The 27986-nt window shown below is 29.8% G+C and overlaps 5 protein-coding genes across 5 annotated transcripts; 3 read left to right on the forward strand and 2 right to left on the reverse strand.

Moving 5' to 3' along the window:
- Nucleotides 1–228: 228 nt before the first annotated feature.
- Nucleotides 229–1626, forward strand: Phum_PHUM338940 (uncharacterized protein; the record flags this gene model as incomplete). Its single annotated transcript, XM_002427691.1, has 4 exons — nt 229–709; nt 845–1101; nt 1194–1432; nt 1542–1626. 4 exons carry the CDS (start codon nt 229–231, stop codon nt 1624–1626), a joined length of 1062 nt encoding a protein of 353 aa, XP_002427736.1.
- A 422-nt stretch (nt 1627–2048) lies between these two features.
- On the reverse strand, nt 2049–3435 carry Phum_PHUM338950 (uncharacterized protein; the record flags this gene model as incomplete). The annotated part of the gene is made up of 7 exons (XM_002427692.1): nt 2049–2182; nt 2408–2597; nt 2721–2756; nt 2838–2869; nt 2948–3112; nt 3187–3319; nt 3388–3435. The coding sequence occupies 7 exons, from the start codon at nt 3433–3435 to the stop codon at nt 2049–2051; spliced, it is 738 nt and encodes a 245-aa protein (XP_002427737.1).
- An 810-nt stretch (nt 3436–4245) lies between these two features.
- On the forward strand, nt 4246–18482 carry Phum_PHUM338960 (vacuolar protein sorting-associated protein, putative; the record flags this gene model as incomplete). Its single annotated transcript, XM_002427693.1, has 51 exons — nt 4246–4386; nt 4471–4578; nt 4657–4943; nt 5032–5219; nt 5299–5473; nt 5559–5687; nt 5768–5912; nt 6008–6215; nt 6301–6522; nt 6601–6708; nt 6821–6983; nt 7071–7234; nt 7317–7636; nt 7732–8175; nt 8265–8407; nt 8513–8699; nt 8773–9063; nt 9141–9553; nt 9587–9708; nt 9797–10148; nt 10228–10486; nt 10552–10657; nt 10728–10942; nt 11026–11154; nt 11247–11283; nt 11332–11406; nt 11499–11684; nt 11755–12077; nt 12107–12125; nt 12158–12394; nt 12468–12706; nt 12779–12912; nt 13002–13117; nt 13195–13346; nt 13419–13621; nt 13700–13820; nt 13882–14097; nt 14178–14408; nt 14469–14632; nt 14731–14905; nt 15014–15139; nt 15176–15640; nt 15744–15926; nt 16034–16201; nt 16301–16741; nt 16859–17046; nt 17123–17318; nt 17395–17804; nt 17880–18089; nt 18162–18288; nt 18360–18482. 51 exons carry the CDS (start codon nt 4246–4248, stop codon nt 18480–18482), a joined length of 10284 nt encoding a protein of 3427 aa, XP_002427738.1.
- Nucleotides 18483–18709: 227 nt separating this feature from the next.
- Phum_PHUM338970 (60S ribosomal protein L18A, putative) lies at nt 18710–19808 on the reverse strand (the record flags this gene model as incomplete). Its single annotated transcript, XM_002427694.1, has 3 exons — nt 18710–19045; nt 19376–19561; nt 19791–19808. 3 exons carry the CDS (start codon nt 19806–19808, stop codon nt 18710–18712), a joined length of 540 nt encoding a protein of 179 aa, XP_002427739.1.
- A 501-nt stretch (nt 19809–20309) lies between these two features.
- On the forward strand, nt 20310–27237 carry Phum_PHUM338980 (uncharacterized protein; the record flags this gene model as incomplete). Its single annotated transcript, XM_002427695.1, has 16 exons — nt 20310–20621; nt 20644–20648; nt 20672–20790; nt 20903–21119; nt 21202–21324; nt 23531–23829; nt 24377–24710; nt 24791–24866; nt 24912–25177; nt 25271–25505; nt 25582–25785; nt 25865–25978; nt 26056–26268; nt 26348–26866; nt 26947–27093; nt 27175–27237. 16 exons carry the CDS (start codon nt 20310–20312, stop codon nt 27235–27237), a joined length of 3246 nt encoding a protein of 1081 aa, XP_002427740.1.
- Between the last annotated feature and the right edge of the window lie 749 nt (nt 27238–27986).

Consider the following 27986-nt stretch of genomic DNA (forward strand, 5'->3'; position numbering starts at 1 on the left):
ATCGTATTTATAACCTAAAATATATCGTCTTTTAATGTGTAATTTCCTAAAAGCCGATGTAATGTATTCACGCAAAATTTTTCCATTGAATTTATGATTGATTGGAGTTACGAAATAAAATTACATGAATGAATTTAACTAGTTAAGAAATTTAGATTGTAAAATTGTGTAACGAGGCTTTTGTTTTAGGTTATTGTTTTAGTGATTAAATTAAAAAATTTTTTCAAAATGGCTAAATGGGGAGAAGGAGATCCGCGTTGGATTGTCGAAGAAAGGCCGGATGCCATTAATGTAAACAACTGGCATTGGACGGAAAAAAATGCTTGCGGATGGTCGCAAAGTAAATTTAAAGAATTATTTAAGGATCTTAAAATAGAAAATGACGCGATTAAATGTAAAATAACCGAGATAGATAAATGTAATGGAGAAGCCGTAGCTAATAATAGAAAAGGAAAATTAATATTTTTCTACGAGTGGGATATCACGTTAAATTGGAAAGGAAAGTTGACAAGTGATGGAGAAAAATCGGTGACAGGAACTATACATATTCCCAATCTTAGCGAAGAAAATGAAATCCATGAAGTTGATGTTATGTTTACCGTCAATGATTCCTCTCTTGAAGCTACAACCGTTAAAGATATACTTAAAGAATGTGGGACACCTATAATTAGGGATAAATTAAGTAAATATGTACAGGGTTTAAAAGTAGGTGAGTTATCGATTCAAATATTTTTTTTTATTATTATTATTATTATTATTATTATTATTAATTTAATTATTGGTAATCAATTTTTAATTTTATTAAAACTAGTAACAGAATTAATAAGAATTGTATTCATTTTAGAGTTCTCTCAAGGTATGATTTTGCCAAGGAAGGATAGCGATGAAAAAACCAAGGACAGTATTAATAATGTAACAAGTGGTCATGACACTAAAGTTCAAGTCAAAAATTCCATTTCAAATTCAGAATTGAATTCATCTGCTAAAAACAATGAGTTTGTTAAAAATGATGGAAATAACGTTAACACGACTAAATTAAAGATGACACGAAACTTTCAATGCACCGGTGAAGAATTATACAGAGCGCTTACCTGTTATGATGTAACATTTACAAATACAATTTAGTCTTTCCGTTATTACCTCTACTTATTTAAATACTTTTAATCTAAAATGCTATTTGTTTTATTATGCAGTTGGTTGTAGCATTTACACACGGTCCAGTTAAATTAGATCTGCAAAAGGGTGGAGAATTTGAGCTTTTTGGCGGTTACGTTCACGGAAAGTTTATCGAAATTGTACCAAATTTAAAACTTATTCAATCGTGGCGTTTAAAAAGATGGCCGGAGGGTCATTATTCAACTGTGACAATTGAAATTCGTCAAAAACAGGATCACACCGAACTAGAAGTCCTTCAAACAGGAGTTCCTGCTGGGTACGTGTCTCTTTCAATATCAACTTATAATTTTAAAGGTTTTAAATTGTTTGTGTTGCCCTGTAAAAAAAAAAAAAAAAAAAAAAAATTATCATCAATTCGATTACAGAGAAGCTGATGCAACAACTGAAAATTGGGAGCGTTATTATTGGGATGCTTTAAAAAGAACTTTCGGGTTTGGATATTTTTTATAAAAAAAAAAAATCATCATCAACAAAAACAACACAATTGAGCTTCTCAAAAGAAAAAGAAAAGCTTTTAAATAAAAATTACGAAAAATTCATTTGAAAATAAAAGCCTGAATCTTAGCCGAAATGAAGGACGTGAAAATGATATTCACGACATACGTACTTCATGTTCAATTTTTTTTTTAGATGGTGTTATAATCAGCATGTTTTATTTACACTATAGGTTGTGGAGGGAGAAAAAAAAAAATTTTTTTTTTTTTTCCCATGCCTATTTATCAATTTTACAGTGCATTTTTTTGTCTTCATTTTATAGATGAAAAAATAAAATATCTTATTAAAATTATTCATCATTTATTATTTATTATTATTATTTAAATTATGTTTAACATTGTAATGTATTAATTGTCATCTAATGAATAAAAATAACTTTAAGGTTCCAGTGTGAGAGCATCTATTGAATAGTCAACATTTGAATATGATTGAAATTTATTATACTCTGAAGAAATTTGAGACTCGTTCGAACACCTAAGATAAAAATGTTTGAGATTTGTGCAATATTCATCTGAAATAGTAAAGCGAAAACCATGTTCGAAAATTGGTATTTTTTTATTTATTTATTTATATTTTTGCTATTATAAAAAAAAAAAAAAAAAAACTTACTGTCGATTGGCCATGTTGGACAATTCTAAAACATTAAAAAAAATTTTTTTTTAAGGGGAAACAAAAGGATGGAAAATTTTTAACAAAAAAAATGAAAAACTTACAAAAAATGTTTCTTTAAAAATACATTTAAATATTTCAGATGAACCGGTTTTACACAAACCAACAAATGAATTATTATTATTATTATCATAATTTTTTTCATTCATACATTTTTCAGCAGCTTTAATAGCAACCGCACGCCATTTATAATCGTATTTTAAAGTCGTTGTAAATCTTTGTAAAATACCATTTTTATCCACTCTATCATTAATTATCTAAATCAAAAAAAAATTGAAATTTATAATCACACTAACAAAAAAAAACAAATATGGATGTTCAGGTATGTAAAAACTCATTATTAATTAATTAAAATTAATTAATAAATTAATAATATTTACCAAACCTTCTTCTTTGAGAACGCATTCTAAAAAGCACTGAAAAAATTAAAATTTTTTTTTTATTTTTAATTAATATTTATTAATTTTATTACAGATAACTTTTTTTTTTTTTTTTACCTGTTTTTCAAACGAATCATGTTTTTTTTTACCTGAAATATAAATAAGGATATTATCATTATGTATGACCGTAATCTGTTTTTTTCTTTTTAATTAAATAATTAACTTACGAGGAATGTAATAGTTAAGTGCAAAGTGATTATCCGGGAAAATTTTCTCATCAATCGACATTTCAATTACCGTTTTAAAATCGGGCACTGATGACGTAGTTGTCGTATCAATTAAAACCGATTTGATCCTTTTTCTACATTTACGAAAAGATGATTCGAGATCACCTAAATCGCAGGGTAATACCCCAAATATTTATTTTTTTTTTGATTTAATTTAAAAAAAAAAGAAAAAAACATACCCCATATTTTTTTTTTAGTGATTTTACAACATTCTCCAATTCCTCTTTTCAAATGCAAATTACGACAATTTGAAAATGCTTTAATATCAAATTCGTCATCATCATTTTTCGGTAAGTTAAACACGACGTCGATCTATAACAAAATTATTATTATTATTTTTATTTAAAAATATTTTTTAATAACTGCACATCGTCTCTTACTAGAATCGCAATGGTAAATAATAAATAAAAATTTTTACTAAACGTCATTTTAACGTATCATCATAAATTCTAGGAACATTTTTCCACTGATACCTGGTTAATATATAAACGGTTATCAAAAATAACGGACAAGGTTATGTGCGTTTATGTGATGCAGTCAACGAATCCAAATTTTTTAACCGGAAATAAATGAAGAAATTTTTTTTTTTATTGAAAAGGTTAAAATTATTATTATTATTATTATTTAATTATAATAAAATGACAGGAAAATTAATTCAAAATTATACATATTATTATTATTATTATTTAAACGGGATAAAATATTTATTTTTAGATTCGATGAGGTTGAATGACGCCGCGTAGGAAGATAATAATAATATAAAAACATGACAAGTAATGATAATAATAATTCGGGGGAAATGAAGTGGAGGGGGGAAAGGGGTAGGGGGTACAGTAAAAATTGATTTTTTCATCCCCACGTGTTGAATATCCTGGGGCGCCAGCGCTTTATGCATCGCCAAAAAAAAAAAAAATGAAAATCGATAGGGGTCAAGGAAAACAAAATTGGTGTGTTTAATCTGTCAAAAATCATTTTTTTTTTTTTTTTATTTAAACACAACAACGAATTTTAAATAAATAAATAATTATTTTTAATAAAAAAAATTTTCCAAAAATGAAAAGTTAATAAACCGTGGGAAAAAATAAAAAATTTTGTTTTTTTTTCAAAACATTCTGGAACAGTCTGGATAATATTATTTTATTATAATACATAAGGTAAATTATTATTATTATTATAACTCGAATATTTATTTAATAGGGTTATTTATTTATTTATAGGTTTAAAAATTATTAAATAAAATGTTCGAAGGATTTATAGCGAGAATATTTAATAAATGGTTGGGAAAATACGTACAAGATTTAGATACGGAAAGTTTAAACGTTGGCATATTCGGAGGAGAAGTTAATTTAAATAATTTAAATCTTAAACCGGAAGCATTGGTGAGTTAATTAATTAATGAATGAATTAATTAATTCATAATTTTTTTGAAATTTAATTAATATTTGCAAAAAAAAAAAAATTAGGTCGATTTGGAATTACCAATCGAAGTTAAATATGGTATCATTGGAAAAATAAACGTCATCATTCCATGGAACAGTTTATCCAGTCAAGCAATTGTCGTTAACGTCGAGGTTGTTTTTCCGTTTGTTATTATTATTATTTTGTTTTTATTTATTAATTTTACAAATTAATAATTTTAATTTAAACAGGATGTTTTAATTGTGGGCACGTCATGCGATTCGGATAATTATTCAATCGAAAAAGAAAAAAAATTAATAAGAGCATTCAAAAGAAAAATATTAAAAGATTTGGATAGTTATAAAAATATATTTGGATTTACGACGGGTTCGTTATTCGATGGTTTTTTAACGGCTTTAACGAACAACATACAAATATTCATACGTAAAATACATATTAGATTCGAAGATAAATATTGTTGTAACGGTATCGTTTCCGGTCTTTGCATAGAATGTTTATCGACGGAAACAACAAACAGGTTTTTTTTTTTTTTTATTATTATTATTATTCCCATCATTCATTTTTTTAAAATTCCTTTTTTAATATAAAAGAAATTATTATTATAGCAAATGGAAACCTCACGTTCAATCAACCGGAAATTCGACTATACATCAATTGGTTAAACTCGATGCTGCTTCTTTATATTTAAATGTCGAAACGGATGTCAATGATTTTCTCAATGTCGATAATTGGCGGGAAAATTTAAAAGAAGGTTTAAGAACGTTTAAAATAAATGGAAAACCATTCGATTTTGGTAAATGTGTATTCGAATATTGAGGCTTCATCGATTCTAATCATTATTATTAATTGATAATTTTTTTTTTCTTTTGCAGTCGTTAAACCTTTTAATGGAAAAATGAAAATTATATTGAGTCGTTCGAAAGAAGCCAGAGTACCTAAATTATTAGTCGATTTAGTCATTCACGATATTGTTTATAATTTATCAAGAGCTCAATTGCATTCCATTGTTGCATTATTTAATCACTTTCGAAGAATTCATTTGAAAAGGTTTATTTTATTATTATTATTATCATTATCATCTCGTAAAAATAAATTTTCACGAGTGGTAATATGTTATTTATTTTTACGACAGGCCGTATTTAAATATTCGACCAAATTGTAACGTTAATAAAAATGCAAGGATTTGGTGGAAATATGCATTGGAAGCCATTTTGCAACAGAGAATCAGACCTTATCAATGGAAAAACATAAAAAAACAAAGGTGATAATTCTTTAATAAAACACTCTCTATTAATAATAATAATAATAATAATTTAACATGTATTATTATTATTTTTGCAGAAATAATTATAAAAATTATAAAAATTTGTATAAAAAATTTATACTTAATCCTGGAGATTCGGAACTTCGTCTCGATTTGGCACAAGCAGAAGATAATCTTTCTTTATGTAGTTTGGTCATAGCTAGAGAACATGCAAAAATTGAAGTGAGAAAATTTTAATTTATTTGATTTTTTTCAACTTTATTTTGGTTTTGTTTTTTTTTTTTTCAAAAAAAAAATTAATCGAATTGTGTGTTTAGATAAAAAACGAAGATCCGGATAAAATAGAAATAATTACCGAGAGTGGTAAATGGTGGGATTTTAACGAAAACGTTGTCAAATTTCAAATTCGATCCGATAAGTTAAAAGGTCTTTGGTCTCAATTATCACCAACGGAAAGATTAAAATTTGACGAAATTAAAAAAACCGATATTAATATTTCTCCGGAAAAGGCTAAAAAATATATAGGTAATATTAATAAATAATAAAAAATAACTCTCGAATAATAATATTATTATTATTATTATTATTGTTTAATTAATATTGATTACAGAACATAAGATTAATTTTACTATTCATCATATTTCCGGAAGTATTTTTATACGGGGAACGGAAATAGGTTCGTTAAGTTTAAGTCAATTTCTCATAAGTTTTGAAACTCGTCCAGCAGCCGATGCATTTAAATTATCCGTACGAGCAGATAGTTTGAATTTCGAAGGTGCCACGACAGGAGATCAAGGATTGGCGCCAATAATCAATTCGAAACCTAATTCGGGTACGAAATCAAATTCACACGTGAGATTTTTTTAAAATGATCATTTTATCAGTGAAATTTCTTTTTTTTAAATTTAAGGAAATTCTTTCATATGTTTCGATTTTGAAAAAAATCCGTTGACCGTGGAAGCAGATTATGCCGTATCTTTTATATTAGCGGAATTATGTGTAATTTATCACGAAGTAAGTTAAACATAATTTTTATGTTTATCTTTATGAAAATTTTATCCATTGTTATGTAACGGTTTTTTATTATTATTTTCAGCATTCTTTTTCTCAATTTTTAAATTTTTTTCAAGGGATAGGTCTCACTCAAAATTTATTTAAAAATAATATAAAAAAATATTACGATAATTTTATAAAATTTAAAAATTTAATAACGACGCGACAAATTAAAATTGATGTTAACATGTGTGTAAAAGGCCCTCGTATTGTTATCGGAGAAAATGGATCCTGTCAAAAGTTTGTTCATTTTATTTTTATTAATTTAAATTTAAATATTTTAAACAATTCTTTTAATTAATCGTTTCGTTCTATTTTCCTTTGTAGAAACGATTACAATTTGATATTAGATTTAGGTAAATGGGTTTTACACACGGATCTTCAACCGCCATTTATTTTAGATGACGTCACACAAATGGAATTAGAGGAAAAACTTTACGATCGTCTTCACGTTAACATGGAAGGTTTTCAAATACTTTTCTGTTCATCAGGTTGAGTAAATTTTCAATGTTGCCATTTGTCAATTTTCACATAGATATATATTTTTTTTCATCAAAAAATTTTTTGTTCCAGGTGAAAATTGGCAACATTTATTGGAATCTAACGAAACTGTTCATCACGTCATTTCGAAAACTAAAAGTCAAATAGTTTTTTCAAATAGTATTAAACCCGAATATAAATCTTTACCCAAAACGAAAACAAATTTTCTCCTTCATACGATTAAATTAAATCTATCGGATAAAAAATTAGTTTTCCTTTTAGACTTTTTAGAAAATATTCCACATCCGACTTGTACCATTTTATCCGTTGTTCCCGTTCTCAGAGAAACGGAATTTAAAAATGACGTCATTAAACCTGACGTTTTATTAGATTTGTATTACATAAAAAATTTGGTACGTTTTTTTTTTTTTTTTTCTATTTTAAATTTTAATTATTAATTTTTTTAATAATAATAATAATAATAAAAACGAGTAAATTTTACATTAAGGTCGTATCCAGCGAACTTTCCAGACAGAGGACTCCGGATAATTCAGAAAGTTTGGTTATGAATTTAAGTGCTTCTGTTGGTAATTGGTCATCGATTGACGTCAGCGATGACGACATAGAACTTTGGGCTAGAACAGTAGATTTACCCGGTTTCGATGATAATATATCACCAAATAACGTAATCACGTCATTATTAAGAGTCATCGTGAAAGAGATAATAATAGTATTGAACAGATCGAACGACTCGGGTGATCGTCCCTACGTAATGGGAAGAATAGCAAAATTTCAATTGGATTCTGCTTTTATGAATTACGGACCTGCAATACAAATAACACTCGGTGGAATACAATTGATCGATAAAATACATTTAGGACCTTCAGGAGAATATTTAGAAATAATATCGACCATTGGTGACGTTGATTTTATTTCGTTATTGTACAGAAAAGTAAATCAAAATCATTTTAATAATATATATATATAACGAAATTATGGATTTTTTTTCACGACGATATTATTATCGTTTGTTTGTTTTAGGTTCGATCCGATTGTCCCGATTTTAGAACTCATTTTCATTGTGTCGAACAATCATTAATTTTAGATATCGGGTATTTATCGGTAAATCTTCACAGGGAAGCCATATTGACATTTACTAAATATCTTCAATATTTATATAAAAAGTAATTATAACGAATTTCGCGTTCGTTTTATTTTGTTTTTTTTTTATTTTTTCCAATTTTTAATTTTAACGACATTTTTTTTTTTTTTTTTTTTTTTTGTTACAGAATAGCTCATCGTGAAATATTTAATTTATTTAAAAATTTCAAACGGTTTCGTACGTTTTTAGAAAATTTCGACAATTCTTACGATCCACCGATTCCTCCCGGCGCCATTAAATTTAGTTATTCGACTCATTTAACCGAATTTCGTTTAAAATTGTGCGATACCGATTTAGAATTTTTAGAATTTAAAGTTTGTAACATCATCAATTGAATTATATTGATTAAAATTATTATTATTATTTGAACGATTTTTTTTTTTTAAGTTGAAAGGATTCGAAAGCGATTGCATGTTTAAAGCCAACGAAAGAATGATTCTTCGAGGGTATTTAGCATTTGTTTCGTTGGATGATCTTTCTGACATAACACTTTATCCGAAGATAATATCCGTCGAAGAAGATAGGGTTATGGAATTTAAATACGTGAGACACAGTCCTCGATTGTATAACAAAGGATTGGGCGGAGGAAAAGATGATGTTCAAGCCGACGGAAGTTTAAAATTTATTTTAGAAAGAATCAATTGCGTGGCCGTTTATAAAACTTTTGTTGATTTGCAGGTGAATTTTTATTTATTTCATACGAATATCGATTTTATTTAATTAATTAATAATTATACGTTGAAATTGATTTTTAGCATTTCGTCGAACCGATAATACCGATCGGAATGATTTGGTCTTTTACCGAATTTTTTCGTAAATGTTTTGCAATTCAAATGAATCAATTCAAAGGATGGAACGCTCGTCTTCATCTTTCTCTTAATTTACATCTCCCGATACTTTTACTACCGCAAAAATCAATATCGCCAAATTTACTCGCATTCAATTTGGGAGATTTAAACGTTGAAAATTTTTTCAAAGAACTTTCCGGATACAGTTCGAAAGATGGAACGATGAACGTGATTGACAATATACTACTCAAGCTAGATTCGATTTCCCTACACAGAGCTTTGATGTCTCTACCCGGAAAATTAGAAGTGCAGGAAAATATTTTAGAACCGATTCAAGCTAAATTCGATATGAAACGTTTCGTCGGAGGTCCTAAAATAATGTTTAAAATCGATAATAATTCGACTCAAAGTAGAGAATTTCCTCTGTTTGAAATATTTGGAACGTTAGAATCCGTTAAAATATCATTCGGGCAAAAAGATTTGCTCACGTTTTTATCAGTTTGGCAGGATAATATAAGCGATAAGAAATTTTTGGGTGAATTTTGTAATAAATTCTTTTTGAAAAAAAAAAGAAGAAGTTGTTGGAAACGTCATAAAAAATTTTCTTTCTTTTGTTTTTCAAGAACCTTCCTGGTGGATGAAAAGTGTTTCCCCGATCGACGAAAGAACTCCCATTGAAAACGATGATTTATTTTTGAGAAAACTTCAAGTTTTTTTAAGTCACAGCGACGCATGTAGAAAAGACGTACAAATAAAATTCGTTATCGATTCGATAATAATCGATTTGTATAATGACATGGGTGAAGTTATCAGTTCTCCTATAAGAGATTTAAATCACGGACTTTGCAGACTTACTCTAACGGAATCATCATTATTTTTGGAAAAATATTATGACGGTAGCATGGAAGTAACGTTTACGTTACAAAGTTGTCTTTTGGAAGACATACGAACGGATGACGCAGTTTTAGAAAAAAAGTATTTCGAAAAAAAAAAAAGTTTTTGAAGTGTTTGGAGGAGAAAATTAGCAACAAAAAAAAAATTTTTGTTCTTGCAGAGTGTTTCAGTCTTACCAAGGAGGAAATAGAAAATACGATGAAACGATATCAATTTCGACACCTCCGATTGTCGATGTCATATATAAACAAACTCAAAAAGGTGACAGAAGAGTGGACGTACTCATCGAAAAAACTCGTATGAATTTAACCGTTTCTTTCGCGGCAGCTTTTTCTAAATTTGCCATCGATGCGATACCGGTTAAACAAAGCGAAGGAGGATTTATAAATCATGGTTACGTTGGAGATTTGGTACAACAGGTACAAATCCTTTTGATGATGACGTTTAAAAATTTACCTAATCGTGATTATTATCAATTTTCTAGAAAAATTTATCAAACGATTTGAAAATATTTCAACCGTTTCTCAGTACTGATAGCACAAGTGGTTTTTACTCATCAACTACTTCTTGTACCACGGATGATCAAAATGGTAAAAATTTTTTGGTTTTTTGTACCTGTTTAACCGAATAAAAGTAATAATTTTGTTTTTTTTTTTAAAGGACTATCTTTATCTTTGCAATTTCGGAAACCTGAAATAATATTATTATCAACTGATTCGTTCAAAAATATTTCTGCCATATTGTTTCGTTGCGAACTGTTAATCGATTGGAGTAAAAGAAGAGGTCGCGATGAATTGGTTGTTACACTTGCCGGTCTTCAAGCTTGGTCAAAATGTTTTTCAGGACCGATAAAAATTAAACAAAAACCAACAACCGTAAGCGATCCTGAAATTTTAATTTTCTCTCTCTCTCTCTTTCTATCTTAAATTAAAAACTTTTTTCTTTTGTTTTTCTACAGCTTTTGAGTCAGTGTGATATTGAAATATCTCGCATAGCCAAAAACATGGACGATGGTTTGAAAATAGAAGTTAAAGTCAGTCCCATCGATTTACAAATTGCTGTTTCTACTTTGGCTACAATAGCACAAGTTTGTAGAAAATTTTTTTTTTTTTTTTTTTTGTTTCGAAAATATTTGTCATTACTAAATCGATTTTTTTTTTTTTTTTTTTTTATTGGCAGATAATTCAAGAATTAAGAACGACATCTTTTTTCGATGGTAAATCAAATAATAATAATAATAATAATAATAAAAAAACATTTTCAGTCGTACACGAAAGTGAAGATTTGTGGTCGCCTAAAAAAATTTCATCTTATTGTGAAGCTGATATATGCGGTGAGAGTTTGTTCCCGCGAATTAATTTGCCATTTAAAAAATAAATTTTTTTTGTTATTATAATAAGAAAAAAAATATTTTTTCAAAAGCTGTTACAGAGCCATTTTTATCACAGAAACCTTCATTTCCCATTGGAAGACCGGCTGAAAGTTTATCCATTAATATTGGCCGTATAAAATTATTACTTTACGCATCGCAGGGTGCATACAAGAAGCCATTGTTGTTAACGGAAACGTCTTTCAAATTAATCGCTTACGATTGGTCAACGTCAATAAATTTAAAAGGTTTACCAACGTGACAGTTTTAACTTTAGGTTTACCAACTTTTTTTTAACTAAATTTTGTGATGATTTAGGGGAAATCGAGGTTCAAGTGGCATATTTCAACGAAGAAATCGACGTGTGGGAACCCTTTATCGAACCCTGTTACGAAGGATTTGAAAAAAAACCGTGGAAACTCGTTTTTCACACATTTCAGGGAAAATCATTTCCCATATCTCCCCACGTTAATTTTCAAACGGAAATAAATAAAAATAAAGAAAGGAAAATTTCCAATCCGACGGATGATGTTTTAGATAGCGATACTTCCGGCGAAGAATCCGATCAAGAAATGATTTTTTTAAGAAGGCGTAATTTCGATAATTATCCAACGACAACAACCAAAAGGCAAAATTGTAAAGTTAAAAAAACTTTTTTTTTTTCTATAAGAAAAACCTTTGTCAAGTTAGTATTTGGCATACTAATGACCAAAATTTACAGTGTCGTTTTCGTGCGGTGATTCGTCAGATTCGGAAAATGAAAATGGAGCTTTTGAAAAATTACGTAACGCCGTTGATCATTTATTTACTGGTACCAACAGCGATAGAGACGGAAGCGAATCTGCAGAATCAAGCGCGACAGAAGAAGAAACGGAAGAGTTAGAAGTCGAAACCGAAGAAGAAACAAATAGTAATAGAAGTAACGGACAAGGAAGAGCCGTTTTTCTTAAAAAACATTGTAATGATAAATATTTTTAATTTAAAAAGTCTTAAAAGAAAAAGTTGAAAATTTTTTTTTTAATTTTTTCCAGCTGATTCTGTAGATTCGGGTTTGGAAACGGAAGCTGTTGAAAGATTGGCAATTCACGTGATTTTACATTCTAAAAATAAATTAGAACTCACGCTCACTCCACAATCTGTTAAAATATTTAAAGAAATATCAAATGCATTTTCCGAAACGCCATTTTTTCCATTGTTTTCAATACCGAACGAAGGAGCAACTGTAAAAAATCATTTAGGCCCACGGAGTGTTGTGACGTTACTCGTAAAAGTCAGTTTTAACATTTTTATAAACTGATCAACATCAAAAATTTACTTTTAATTAATTTTTATTTGTTTTCAGTCGTCGAATTCGAATAAAGACAAACCTTTAATTGTATCAAAATACGATTCGGAAAATTCTCCATCAAGCTCTCCAGAAAGTTTAAGATCTTATCAAAGTCCGACAGCATCTGATAACGAATCGGATTTTGGAAGGTATTTATCATTTCCTTTTTTCCTTTTTTTTTTTTTTTTACTTATTTATATTATTATTATTATTATTATTATTATTATTATTATTTTAGCGTTGATAAAGTCAACGAATTGGAAAATTTAGATTTTGTTTTTAAATATCCACAAAAAACGGTTACACAACTTTATAATAGAGTCACAGACTATAAACTTTTAATTCAAGTACCAGGTTGGTATCGGTTGGTATTGGTACCTTAATTATTTCATTTTAAACTAAAACTAAACGTAAAAATTTTAATCTTTAAGGTTTCAACGACTTAAACGTAGTGGCACCATCAATGAGTTGTAATAAATTACATACTTTATTACCGACAAGAAATCAAACGAGGTATCATTTATTACTGTCAACCGCGTGTCGTTTCAGAATAAGAAATTACGTTCTCAGCAGTCCCTTAAGGGTAAGTTCGATGATTAAAAAATCCGTTATTTAAATTAACCCGTAATTAATTATTATTATTATTATTAAACAGATATTAAATTCCACATCGTACGCGATTGAAATTTATTATAATAAAAGCGTGATAGAAGCATTGGGTGAAATCATAATTGGAGAAGCAACGAATCCGTTTGGAGATTTGATAAGATTGTCCGTGATAGAACCCGATGACACGTATAACATCCCACTGTTCGTAGCTTATCATAGCAAATTATATATAGCACCCGCACACGTCAGGTATTAAGTCGCGAAGGTAGTTTTTACTCTCTCGTATATGAAAATGACGTAACGGTCGTTTCCTTTTGAAATTTGCAGTGATTACCACGTGAGCGAAAATAGCATATCGTGGCAGGAAATAATGACGGATGTTGGAACATCTAAAAATTTATACTGTCAATCAAAACAAGAAAATGATCCGAACGTGTTTTCCGTGAAGGTATAAAATTAAAAATGGAGGGAAAATGCCATTGTGATAAAAATCATTATTATTGTTTTAGGCTTGTTGCGATGATAATATAAATATAACTAATAATCAAAGATCGTTATCCGATTGTACGATTCGTTTACTTCCCACGTTATTAATACTAAACATTTTACCATATGCGATCGAGATAAAACTCTCGAGTATCAATTATGATTTTAGAATAGAAGCTGGAGATGAGACGAATGTTTATTCGTTGGATTTAAGAAAACCACAAAAAATTATCATGGAGGTAAAAGAAGATAAAAAGGATTTTCCTATACTTAATAATAATAATAATAATAAATTTTATTTATTCGAACGGTTATTCAGATTTCAGAATATTTAGGCTTACATTGGACGGGTTCTTTTAATTTAACCGGAGATGTAGAAGAAAAAATTGTCACCATGATAACGGAACAAGATACGGATGGCGGAAATAAACAACTTTTGTTAAATTTATTAATAACTCGTACGCCCAACGTAACAATCACAGTATATTCATCTTATTGGTTGATAAATAAAACGGGACTTCCCCTTCAAATAAGAGTAAATAACTCATTGGTTAGTGATAAGAAATAAATTTTTTATTATTATCATTATAACGAATTTTTTTGTTACTAGGGTTCATTGACGGATAGCATTTTGGAATGGGTCGGTGAAGGGCCTTTACTATTTAGTTTTCGTAAACAAAGAAGACATTGCGTTAGAATAAGAGCTTTTAGTTCTTCGTGGTCGTCTGCATTTTCTCTGGATGCATCAGGTTGCAGCGGTTTGGTCATTTGCAAGTCCGTTATCGGAAAAACCTACTTATTGATTGAATTTAATAAAAAATTATTTAAAAAATTTTTTTTTTTTTTTTTTTTTTTCGAAGGGATAAAGAAAGGAAAAGACGTTATAGAATATTAGTTAAATCTAATCTTTCTCAAATAAATCCAAAATTAACGAAAATTATAACGTTTCTTCCAAATTTTATCGTTACCAATTCTTGTAGAAAACATCTTCGTTTTATGGAAGATAACGAAAAGGCGGATTTATGGGTAGATATAGCTCCTGGACAGGTACGTTTTTTTCTCTCTCTCTCTCTCTCCATGTTTTGATTAATTTAATGTAGGTATCATAAATAAAGGGAAGGATTTTGATTGGTAAAAAAAAAATATATTTTTTAGTTTTTACCATTTTGGCCGGAAACGGATACAATGAGAATGTTTGTTAAATTTAGAGATAGTAAACACATTTCTCAAAATATTCCATTTAGTATAACACACACGACTGTTTTGAGAATGGATAAGGGAGTAAGTAATTGATTACGTTCGTTACAAGTTTGAAAGGAAACGGAACCGGAAGTTTACGAAGTTGAGTTTATATTACAGTGTGGAATCACGGTTAAAGTAACGGGAAACGTCGATGAACCGTTTTACATAAATTTTCAAAATTATCAACCCGGCGACGCTCCCGTTCGAATCGACAATCAATGCGAAGATTTATTTTTAAAATTTCATCAAAAGGATTCGGGACAAGTTGTTTTGTTGAATCCTTATCAGTCACTCTTGTACACGTGGGATGATCCGTGCAAGGAAAGAACTCTTTTGTGGAACGTTTACAATAATAAGGGAAAAGATTTTTGCGTTCCGTTTTGGAAAGATGGTTTCGGAGAGGAAAAAGTCAGTTTTCACGTCGTTCGAAAAGGTCAATCGTTACCGAATGATAATAATAATAAACATGCATCTAAATCAATGGAACGTGATAATAGTAGTTCGAGTGATGATTCAGAAGGAGAAATCGCACAATCGGAGGTTTATTATTACTCCCTTCTCCATTGATTTTTTTTTCCCGATGGATTTTAATTGAATTTATTATTATTATTATTATTATTATTATTATTATTATTATTTTTAGTTCGTTAGAAAAACTAGGAAAGATAAAATAATTGTGTACTGGGCGAGTTATTTAAACGATCGTCAAAGAGTTTTATTATTAACTCAAGATGAAAGATTGGCAAAAAGGATGAAGAGAAGTTTGGACGCTGAGAGAAGTCATTTAGAACTTTTCGTATCCTTTGACGGATTGGGTATATCACTCGTGAGTAAAAACAATTTTCTTCTGCTTTTTTTTTTTTTAAATTATTTTTTTTAGATTTTATTTGTTGAATCAAAACATGATTGATTTTGAAGATAAATAAATGTAAGAAAAAAATTCCGAGAGAATTATGTCACGTGAGTTTATCAGATTCTGCAGCACAATGGGAAATAACGGTTGCACACAAATGGAAAGTCGTGGCGTTAGAATTATCTTCTTGGTTGGAGGATAAATACAAACAGGGATTAACAAAAGCTCAAATAAAAGATTATATACACGTAAGACGATATAAGTTAATTCCTCATCCTCATCGATCGATGGATGGATGGATGGATGGATGGTAAAAAAAAACGATTTTTTTTTTGTTGTCGGTACAGATCGATTTTGAAAAAATGCAAATGACTAAACCATTTTTCGGGGAAATAAGAAGAAAACATCGTCCGGCAATATGGATACAATATCGGAGATCTAAACACATGTCTTTATTTCATTTTCAACTTCACAGATTGCAAATCGATAATCAATTATACGATGCCGAATTTCCAACCGTTTTATTTCCGGTTCCTCCTCCCACAACATCATCATCTAAATATTATCCGAAACCGGCATTCGAAATGGGTTATCTTAAAAAATACAATCGAGGTTGTAACGACGTTTATAAATTTGTTAAATTCGTCGTGCAAGAGCATAGATTGCAGCTGGAAAAGTGTTGGATAACGGAAATGATTGATTTTTGGAGGCTGTGGAAAAATAAATTAAATAATTGTGAAAATATTCGTCATGATATTTCTCTCGTTCATTTACCCATATATGTAAAAGTAATGATAAACTTTAATTAATGATTGAGTTATTTTATATATTAAAATATTTATTATTATTATTATTATTATTATTATTATTATTATTATTATTATTATTATTATGATCGTTTTTAGTCTAATTCGGATGAATGCGATGAAAAAATGTTTGAATATCTTCATTGCTCACCGATTAAATTACAAATAACGTTTTCATCATCACAAACCGAACAAGAATATAAAGAAAATAATTGTCATCCATTAATAGATTATTTATTTTACGCCATGACGTCATCATTCACACAAGAAAAACCGATAACTTTAAAGTTAGTTTTTCTTCTTAGTTTTAGTCGAATGTACGAATGGGTTGTAGAAGAAACTTAAAATCGTTTGTTTTTATAGATTGTTGTGTTTCGAAACAATCGGACAACATTGTAGTAAAGAATTTGTATGGAATCAAGGTTTACAATATTTTAAATCACAATTATGTCAACAATTACACGTGTTGGTCATGGGAATAAACGTGTTAACAAATCCTTATTCACAATATTTGGATTTTTCCGATGATAGTCATCCACTTTTTTACGAACCTTATTTGGTAATTAATTAATTTATTTATTTATTTATTTATTTATTATGCGTATTATGGAAAAGTAAAAAATTTTTTCATTTAGGAAAATACGGGAGTACCGGAAGAATTTTCCGATAATATAAGTAACGGAGCATTGGGACTTTTGGGACACGAAACGGAAGGATCAAAAGAAACGGAAACATTATTTGCCATGTACCTTGGAACGGCACTGCAAACGGTTATACATTCGAATAAAGAAACGAAAAAAAATAATTTTTCATTCGAAGAGAATAGGGATTTACCCGATTTCATAATACGATCCAATTCAAATTTTTTTTCCATATGTACTTTAGCATTATCGGGTGTTATTATGAAACACAAACAAGGTACGGGTCCTCTTCAAGGTGTCGAAAATTTTTTCAAAGGACCCGGTAAAGGTTTGATGGGATTAATGACAAAATCACACGGTGAAATATTCAATTGTTTGGATTTGATTGATGACGGAATGAAAAGGTAAAAAAAAGGAGGAGGAGGAGAAGGAGGAGAAGGTTTTAATTTAAAACTTTTAAAATGAAAATTTTTTCACAGGGCGATGGAAATGGGAGAAAACGTCTTGAGCAGAATCAAATTACCCCGATACGTTAATCCAGTTTTAGGTTTGAGACCTTTTCAAGGTCACGAAGCCAGAGGACTCAACCTTTTGAACCTTTTATCTCGCGGTCTTTACAGCGATGACATCTACTGGGCTCACGCATCTCTCACAACGGAATCCAAAACCATATTACTTATTACTTTGCAGTAAGTTATTAATAATTTATTTTATTAACAATAAATTTTAATTAAAATCTATGTAAAACTTAAATTTTTAAGGCACATATTATTAATTGGAAAATATAAATTATGGGGACCCTATGAAATAATATGGGCGTTGAAAGTGGATGACGTCATGTCTGTACCTTCGATACAAGACAATAAATTAATATTTAATACCAGACAGGTGAGTCAAGGTGTCCTTAGACAGTGATGGGTTTAATAAAATATTAAATCACGTGACTAATAAATTTTTAGGAGGAAAATGTGACAAGAGCTTGGAACGATGAGAAAAGCGCTTGCAGTCACGATAAAGCTCTTCTTCAATGGCTTAAAAATCAAATTGAAGCTGTTTTAATTCTCAGTATGGAACATAAATAATTTTATTTTTTGAAAATTTTTTTTTTTTTTTTTTTTTTGCCTTTTTCTATTTTCCATACAAATGAAAACCAAAGAATTTTTTTCTCCTGTAGAAGATTTACAAGAATACAAATATATAATTAATATTTTGAACTTTTGTTTGTATGTGTCGATGAAAAATGCAAAAGAAAAAAAAAAAAAAAAAAAGTCATTTTAAAATAAATTGAAAATATATTTCAGTTAGAGTTTTACATGTAATAGGTTCTTGGTCTCCTGACTGAAAATAAAGGACCCTTCTTGGCACCTCGAATTCTCTTAGGCAGAGGGAATTTTATTTTAGAATCATGAAATTGTGTCACTTGTGGACGTCTGCAATTTGATGCTTTAACTTCTTCAACCTTAATTATTTGAATTGAATGAGCTCTGGCACGATGACGAGCTCCCATGTCACGATAGCACAAAGTCACAGCTCCAGCAACTGTTACATCTCTGTATTCTCTGTACATGTTGTGAGTACCTGATCTTGAATCATATCTTAACCAAATACCAAAGTTTTTGATTTTGCATGGGGATTTTTCTGGAATCTGAAAAACGATAAACATCATATACAGTCATTATTGATAATTTTAAAAATTGCACATTGGGTTTAATTAAATAGTTTCGATAGGTGAGCTCTCTATAAACTAAACATTATAAAAAACTACAACTAAAAAATAGTTTAGATCCATGATAAGAGTAACAGGAATTAGGTTACTGACAAAAAAAAAATGGGAAAAATTTAGTTTTTAAATTATTCTTTAGCTAATATTTGTAAATTACTTAGAGTCCTACATGTTGTGACATAAGATATATTGTCAATTCAACACAAAATCAGAAGGTTTTTAAATTAAAATGAAATAATAAGAAAAACTTACTTCCTTAAGGGAAACAATTTCTCCTGTACTTTTCTTAATCTTTTTTAATTGACGTAAAAAGTACCAAAAACGAGATTTAGCTACAATATAATCCGGTGCAAATATTCTCATTTTATAAAATGGTGATGGTAAATTTTTAGTTTTTTCGGTAGGTAACTTCCTACCGATGATTTCGAATTCTTTAAGCTAAAAATAAAATTAAACATTAGTTTTTTTTTTTTTTTTTTTCCAATACCATGCTGAACGTCTGGGCATAGCACGCGTCAGCTCGTCCATACACGTGTGAATATAATTAAAATATAAAAAATTAAAAGAGTCCTCAAATATTAAATCATGCGTAATATTTAAATAATGATAATTTTAAATTAGAAAATAGTTTTAATGTAGTAAAAAAAAATGTTTTAAAGTGAATTACCTGTCCTGTGACTTTCATTTTAAATTCTGTAAATACCAAATGGAGGAAAATGGGAACCGGAAACTGATTGTTGGCTTAGTTGCTCCTAACGCCCTCTATCAAAATTTATTTTTTCAAAGTTTTTTTTAATAGTTTTTGGTATTTTTTTAAATAATGATTAATATAAAATAATTAGTTGAAAACAAAATTTATTTTAATGTTTTAATTTTGTTGAATTTTTTTTTAATGTCAATGAAAAAATTTAAAATTTTGCTTTACTTCATCATGAAGGGATAAATTTTGCGGGAGTATCATTATTATTTTAACTGTCTTCTGCTCTTTAATAGATATTTACTTTACCCTAAACTTTAAATAATTTGTAAAAAAAAAAAAAAAAAAAAGAAAAAAAAACTTTAATTTAGTAAAAATTTTTAAAAAATGCATATAAAAATGTTAAAACGGTTAAAAATAATAACGTAGCTCTAATAATAATTAATTATGAAATAAATGGTGGTGTAAAATAATAATAGCGTTTCAATTATGCCAGGAAAAGTCAAAGTAAAAATTTTATCAGGCCGTAATTTACCGGTTATGGATCGTTCGAGTGACACAACGGATGCATATGTAGAAATAAAATTGGGTAATACAACATATAAAACCGATGTTTGTAGAAAGTCGTTGAATCCTCAATGGAATTCCGAATGGTATCGATTTGAAGTTGATGATTCTGAACTTCAAGATGAACCGTTGCAAATTCGTTTAATGGATCACGATACTTATTCCGCAAACGACGCAATAGGAAAAGTTTATTTGGATTTAAATCCTTTATTACTTCCTAACGTACCTGCTCCAGTGAGAACTACTTGGAACACAGATAGCGTCAATAACACATGTTGCAGAAGTTCTGGAGGAGGATCAATAATGTCTGGCTGGATACCAGTTTATGACACCATGCATGGAATCAGAGGAGAAGTTAACATCATTGTCAAGGTTGAACTTTTTTCTGATTTCAATAAATTTCGTCAATCCTCTTGCGGAGTGCAATTTTTTTGCTGTGAGTTTTTTTGAATCGTAAAAAAAATTTAATATTTTAACAATAAATTCTTAAATAAGTGTTTATTTTAAATGGTTAGCTCCTGTTATTCCTCAAGGATATCATGCTCAAGTCATTCATGGATTTGTAGAAGAGTTAGTCGTTAATGATGATCCAGAATATCAGTGGATTGATAAAATTCGAACACCGAGAGCTTCGAATGAAGCTAGGCAAACATTATTTTTTAAACTTTCTGGAGAAATACAAAGAAAAATTGGATTAAAAGCATTAGATTTAGGTGGTAATGCAGTTATAGGGTAATTATCATTTATTTAAATAAATGCATTTCGATTCACTCGCTCATTTCTACTATATTTATAAATGCTATAATAATTTCAGGTACAGTCAAAATTTCGATCTCGAAGGTGAATCTGGAATTGTTGCAAGAGGAATAGGTACTGCAGTAACATTAACAAAAATACAAGACAACTCAATTCCACTGGATACAAATTTTCAAAATGAGTAAGTTGAATTTTTTTATTTATATTTATAATATTCCAATTACTAGCTTATTTCCTCTGGAATTTTTTTAAATTAAAATTTTTTTTTCACCCCAATAAAAAAATAACCTTTAAGTTACTTTTTTTAACAACATTATAAATTACAATGCGATTATACATGCTCTAGTGCGATTATTAAAAAAAACGAGTGATTTAGTTTTCTATTGTAAATATTTTACAAGTGTTTACTAATAATTAATGTGCTAGTAATTTATACCTAATAATAATAATAATTTTAAGTGTTTTTTTTTTACAAGTGTATATTTCTGATAACATTATTGTATATATCAAAGTGAAAAAAGTGTCAGTTTTCAAATTTATTTTTAGCTTATAGTGAGAGGCTTTCATTTTGTTTGTTACAAATCATTTTGTGTTTTTTTTTTTTTTTTTTTTCAAATTAGTGCTTTTATAAGCTGGCTTTCCTTATTATTTTTTTTTTAACATAATCATAGTTTCGATAAATCATTTTTTACATTTTTCATATTATTTATGTAAATATTTTTAAAATCCTTTTTGTTTAAATATTTGATTTAAATTCATTTTAAAAATGCATATTTCCTTTAGGTTTAATTTTTCCTTTTAGAAATTTATATTCGAACTATGCTATTGAAAATTTCTCTCGATAAAACCTTAATTTGTCAGTTATCGATTTAAAAACGAAAAGTCATTAAATTTTTTTTTTTTTCTCACATTAATGGTTAATAATAATAATTATTTAATTAACAATAAGTATTTATAGAAGCTACCCAAATTATTAATACTTAAACCAAAAAAAAAAAAAAAAAAAAAAAAACTTTTTTAAATTTCAGTATATAAAAATAGTTTTTGTTTTTTCTTCTTTTCACCTTATTCATATTTCCTTTTTTTTTTTTTTTTTTTTTATTATTTTTTGTTTGTTTTAATTAACACATTTGCTTTAGTAGAGTATCACTACTAGTTTCTGCTAGTCAAAATAGCATGCCTTTTAATTTAAACGTTAGTAATAATAATAATTTAGCGGGGAGTATTGTATCGGTGAAATTGAGAGAAAAATCTCCTTGCGAGCCAAAGGTTGTCGTTGTTGCAAAGAATTTGAACAGTCCTAAAAAAATACCAACGATCATCGGGAAAAGATTTCCACGTTTCGGAAGGAATAAAAATAAAATGAAAAGTCATAACGTTAAAATAATTAATCGTAATTTGAAATTTTCACATTCGAGCAATGAGCCTAGATCTCATTCCGTTGAACGTGGAATTCATCATCCCGATATAAAAAGAGGAAGATCGACTCAAAGTTTATTTTTTAACGGAAAAGAATCAAACATTGATAAATGCGAATGTGAAAATAATAAGGAAAGCAAATTTATAAAAGGATTAAAAGCAATAGGATTCGCTAATAAAAATAAATTATTTAAAAAAATACCAACGTTTAAAAATAAATTCAATTCGGATTCTTCTGCGGTTGAAGGTAGCGAATCGGAAATGGAAAGCGTTTCCGATATGTCGCAAAAGGATGTGAGCCATCAGGGAAAATACGAGTATGGAAAACCAAGAGAAGCATATCATCGCACTTACAGCGATTCTTCTTACTACGGATTAGATAGAGTACTCGAAGTGAAAGAATCTACAATTAGTCCTCCTGGAACGCCCAATTCGAATTGTAGTAAAATGAAAATCAGCAATAAAGTATTTGCAAACGATTACGATCAACGACAATCCGATTCATCCTCGGAAAATTCAAGTTCTTCGGAAAGTTCATCAGATGATGATTCTTCTTCGGTAACATCCATTAAAAGAAAAAGTCCGATTGTTTTTTCATCCGTACGTCGTCTATCTAGCAAAAGAGGAAATCGTGGAAAATTCAAAAATAGAAGTCCAGATATAAGAATAATGAAAAATGGAAAATTTTATAAAAATGATGAAAAATTGAAATGTTCGCAAATTGTATTAGAGCACAAGACCTCTAGTAATACATTTTTGTTAGATGCTACTAATACTACTACTACCACTACTACTACTAGTACTAGTACTATTACTAACACCTTAGATCCTTATAAATTTGATTTAATAACTAATTTAGATTTGGCATGTCCCAAAATTAGTATTGTTAGTTATGATCAGGAAGTATCCGCATGTTCGCTTACTCCTCATCATAAATCTAATATAGTCAAACCTCCATTATTTAAAAGTAAGAGTGCGACTGCTTTATATTGTTATCCGTCGCATGAGTATGAAAGCACCCTTTCTAGTGTCCTAATCGCTCCAGACTACAAAGAGCATGGTCCCTGCTTGATCCCGTCCTCCAGGAACGATTCCGATGCTGCCGCCAATCGCATTCCAGGCTCGGGAACTCCGAACGCTTCCAATCAAGTTAACTCGCAGCATCCGCCGGTAGGAGCCAAATCTTCCCACTCTCCGGCCAAAGTCAATTCGGTCCCATGCATTCACCGACGATCATCAGATTCGGATTTGAGCATCACTCCTAAAGGTAAATTTTTCCTTTTTATACTATTATTATTATTATTTTTTAAAAGTGAAAAGAAAGAAAACGATTTGTTTTTCCGTCGTCGTTTCGTTGTCAATTTGTGAAAATTTTATTTTAAACATAAAATTTGTTTTTTTTTTTTCCGTCTCCATTAAGGAGGTTTTCGGAAAAGTAAGTGATGTGTGTGCGTGTGTGTGTATAGAGCCCCACTATTTGTGTCCAGTTTTTGTTTACAACTAATACACTTACCTATCGTAGTTAATAATGAAATGAATAAAGCCTGCGAGGTCAAAAGTTTAATTTAACAATAATAATAATAATAATTCTATTGATTGTTTTTTTTTTTAATAAAAAATGATGATTTCCTTTTTGACTTCGCAGATTAAATTTTTTGTAATAATTTTTTAATATTTTTTTTTTTTTATAGTAAGATTATTGTGTTCCCTTGAAAGCCCTACTACTCAGCATGTTTCATCACTTGATTAAATGTATCGTAATTTAAATTTAGGAATAAAAATATTTTTCTGACGTCACAAAATTTTATACGCAGGAAATAGTCTGACCGGTAGTGACAGATCCTACGGGCCAAAAGATAGTCACTGCAGGCAAAATTCTCTACTGATTAGACCGTCGATGAATCAAGAAAATTTGGATATGCTGGAATATCCTTTTCTGACAATGTTGAAATATCCACCTGGATTTATACAGCATTTGGGAGGAACGGTTAGCGCGAGATCCGTCAAATTGCTGGAAAGGATAACGAATCTCGAAGAGCCGGAAACGAGAGATGCTTGGTGGACGGAACTAAGAATGGAAGTCAGGTCTCACGCAAGAGCTATGGGTTGTAACGTCGTGGTAGGATATTCGGAAAATACAAGCATATGGTAAGAAGTTTGTTTTTGTTTGTTGTCGAATTTCAAATTATTTCGAATCTTCCGTTCAACTCGTGTTGTTGTTTTTTTAGCGATGACGTTTGCGTACTTAGTGCTTCCGGTACTGCTGCACTAATAAACCTTAATGCTTCCGTATCTGACAGTGACGTTCCACTTCCGATTCAACATTTAAATAATCGCACAAGCAGTCAGTTGCAAAATCAAAGTAAAGAAATAATGACGGCGTCTTTGGACCGTTGCGATTTCGAAAAAGAAAGCAAAACCAACAATAAGCAGATCGTGGATAAATCTGGAGATTCCGCGATGGTGGGCACAGGAGTTAATATCGTTTCTAAACCGCGAAATCCTCCCGACGGTTCTTTAGATGTCGATGTTGTCGCTTGCACGGTGTGTCACATTCCCTACAGCGAAACAAGCGTACCCTTCCGTGTGAACATGCAAAAATGCGCTGTTTGTGGGTACGTAGTAGTACACGATTCGCATATTTAAATTGGAAAAACTACTCTGGATTTTTGTAATGAATGTAAAAAAAAAAAAAAATTTTTTTCCAGTCGTGGAAAAGTTCCAGACGTTCTCTTCACCACAATCGATTTGATCGACAATGTTCCCACTATTGGTAAAGGTTCATTTATACACGCTTACGTGTGCAGACCCAAAAGAGATTGTAAGGGAGAAATGAACGCTAAAGAAATATCCGACGGTTTGCCATTTTTAGAATACGAGTTGCACAGACTTCTTATAAATAAATTAAAGGTTAAGGGAATGAACACAATATTTGGCCTTAAGGTAAGCCGCTTTTCCTTTTTCTTTTTTCCCTTTTAAATTAAAATTATAATAATATAATTGCATTGATGAATTGCAGGTTCAGGTTTCAATAGGTGAAAAAATACTCATAGGATTAGCAACGGGCACGGCTGTTTTTTTGTCCGCTTTGCCCGCGCCGCCGGTACCGAAAATTTCAGCGGGAAATTCGTGGAAAGATAGTAAAAAATTAGCGGAAATGCAAAAGCAATTATTGGAAACGGTGAAGAAAAGCAAAGATTTCTACCAAATAAAAATTTGTCCGGTAATTTTACTTCTTGCATTTCATTTCGATTTCAATTTTTCTTTTTCGAAGTCGTAAATTTTTGTTTTTGTCGTTTCAGGATTCCGACGGTCATTTAAACGGGCGACGTCTTTCGGAAGACACAGACGAATCTGAGGATGAATATGCAGATTTAGATTTATCGTTGGGAAATAAAGATACATGCATACTAGAGGTCAGTCTGCGGGTCACGTGACGGAAAATTTCCTTTTTAAAAATGATTTTAATTAAATTTTTTCTTTTTTTTTTCAGGTGGACGACGCCGAAGATGCGGATGTCGTTTCTTTGCTCATCGATCCGATGCCACCAGAAGGTTTTCACGTCGTCAGCACGGAGACCGTACACGGTTTGGAAGAATTCGAAATTGTTAAAAACCTGCAAATGTTCACACAAGTGTGGAGAGCAAAAATACCATTGGGACAACCCTTAAGTGCATTCAATCAACATTTTAATCGTCTTTTACAGGTTGTTCAGACGGACAGACTTGCGGTCGAATGTATTTTTAAATATTTCTAAGTGAAAAATTTTGTTTGTTTGTTTTCAGAGCGTTTATTTTAAACTCAGGCACATGGTACCTTGCGCACTCAGCGATTTGCAATTCAAAGTGATTTTGGAACAAGACGAAATACAACTTAGCCTCCTCGGAATGGCTTTGGGTCTCGGTGAGAACGAATTGAAAAAGAAAAAACTCAAAAGTAAATTATTGCCGAGTCTGAGTAGGGAAACGGTTAAAAAATCCGACGATTCGGACTTGATATTCACCCTGGAAGAGGATTCTATAGGTCAAGTCAAATCCAGGAATCGATCTCCCGTTCGTGGGGGGAAATCCCTTTTGAAACACGTAAGAGTCCCCCTTTTAAAAAAAAAATTTTTCATTTGGAAAATTCATTTATTAGCGAATGACGAAAACATTTTTTTTTTTTTTTATTTTCAAAAGACTCCGCCTAGAAGTCGCTACGGTGTCGACATCACTCCCCTTCCTTACGTACCTGGTGGAAAAATAGAAAAATATTTAGGAAATTTAAATTTTTTTTTCATTCGGGAAAGTACCTGCATTCGAGAGGTGAGGAAGTGAGTGAGTAGCGTGGAGGACATTTTACTTGTTTATTTAAATTAATTTTAAAAATTTTCACGTTAATAAAGGGCGGTGGACTAGGCGGATTCATTCACAGTTTCATCACGGAGGTTTTGGCTATCGTTAGAGCACACGTGACTGCACTCGGAGGAAATGCGATGGTCGCGTATTTCATGTCCGAATGTTTTCTCTATCATTACCCGCACAAAAATCAGGTATAAACCTAAAAAGAAGTGATGGTGGAAATGTTGCGATTATCCTTATGGATTAATATTGTTTTTTTGTTTTTCATTCAGGGACAATGTCTCATAAACGTCGGCGGTGACGTCGTTTACATTTCGTATTTTTCCGAAGAATAAAATTTTCCGACACATAATAATTCGGGGAGCCTTAATTGAATTTAAATAATTATATATATATACCTTAAACTGCTCAAAAAATTTGACAACGAACGATGCTTAATTTATTATTATTATTATTATTAATATTATTATTTTCAAAACGTTAAATTTTGCTTACACGCGCACGCGAATAATTATTAATTTATATAAATATAATATTTTATTTTTAAATGCGGTTACTTGTATAAAAAAGAAAAACATATATATATATAGGGATGATGATGATAATAATGATAATGATAATGATAATGTTTTGATTATTTGATATGCTTAAAATAGGAACGGAGTAGTTTATACGAACTTTAAGTATTTTATATTATAAATAAGAGCAGGAGAGGATTTATTAAATAAAATGCCGTTTAAATTATTTATTTATTGCCCGGGGGTATGGGGGTAAGAGGGGTGAGGGGTTGTGAGAGGTTGGGGGGAGTCGAGCGAAAACAAGACTGAATAAAAAGTTTTTATGTTTGAAAAGTTTAAAAAATTTGTGCCATTCTTTATTATTATTATTATTATTCGTCGTTGGATTCGTTGATTTCCCCCCCCCCCTCCTCCCCTCACTTTTATTTTCAATAAATAATAATAATAATGATAATAATGAAATAAAAATAAATAAAAAATCAACGAAAGAATTGGACGATGGAAAAAATTTAAAAAATTAAAAATTATTATTATTATTATTATTATTATTTTTAATTGTTAAATAT

This window comes from Pediculus humanus, genomic scaffold (genome assembly GCF_000006295.1).
Source record: "Pediculus humanus corporis 1103172107745 genomic scaffold, whole genome shotgun sequence".
NCBI lineage: Eukaryota > Metazoa > Arthropoda > Insecta > Psocodea > Pediculidae > Pediculus > Pediculus humanus.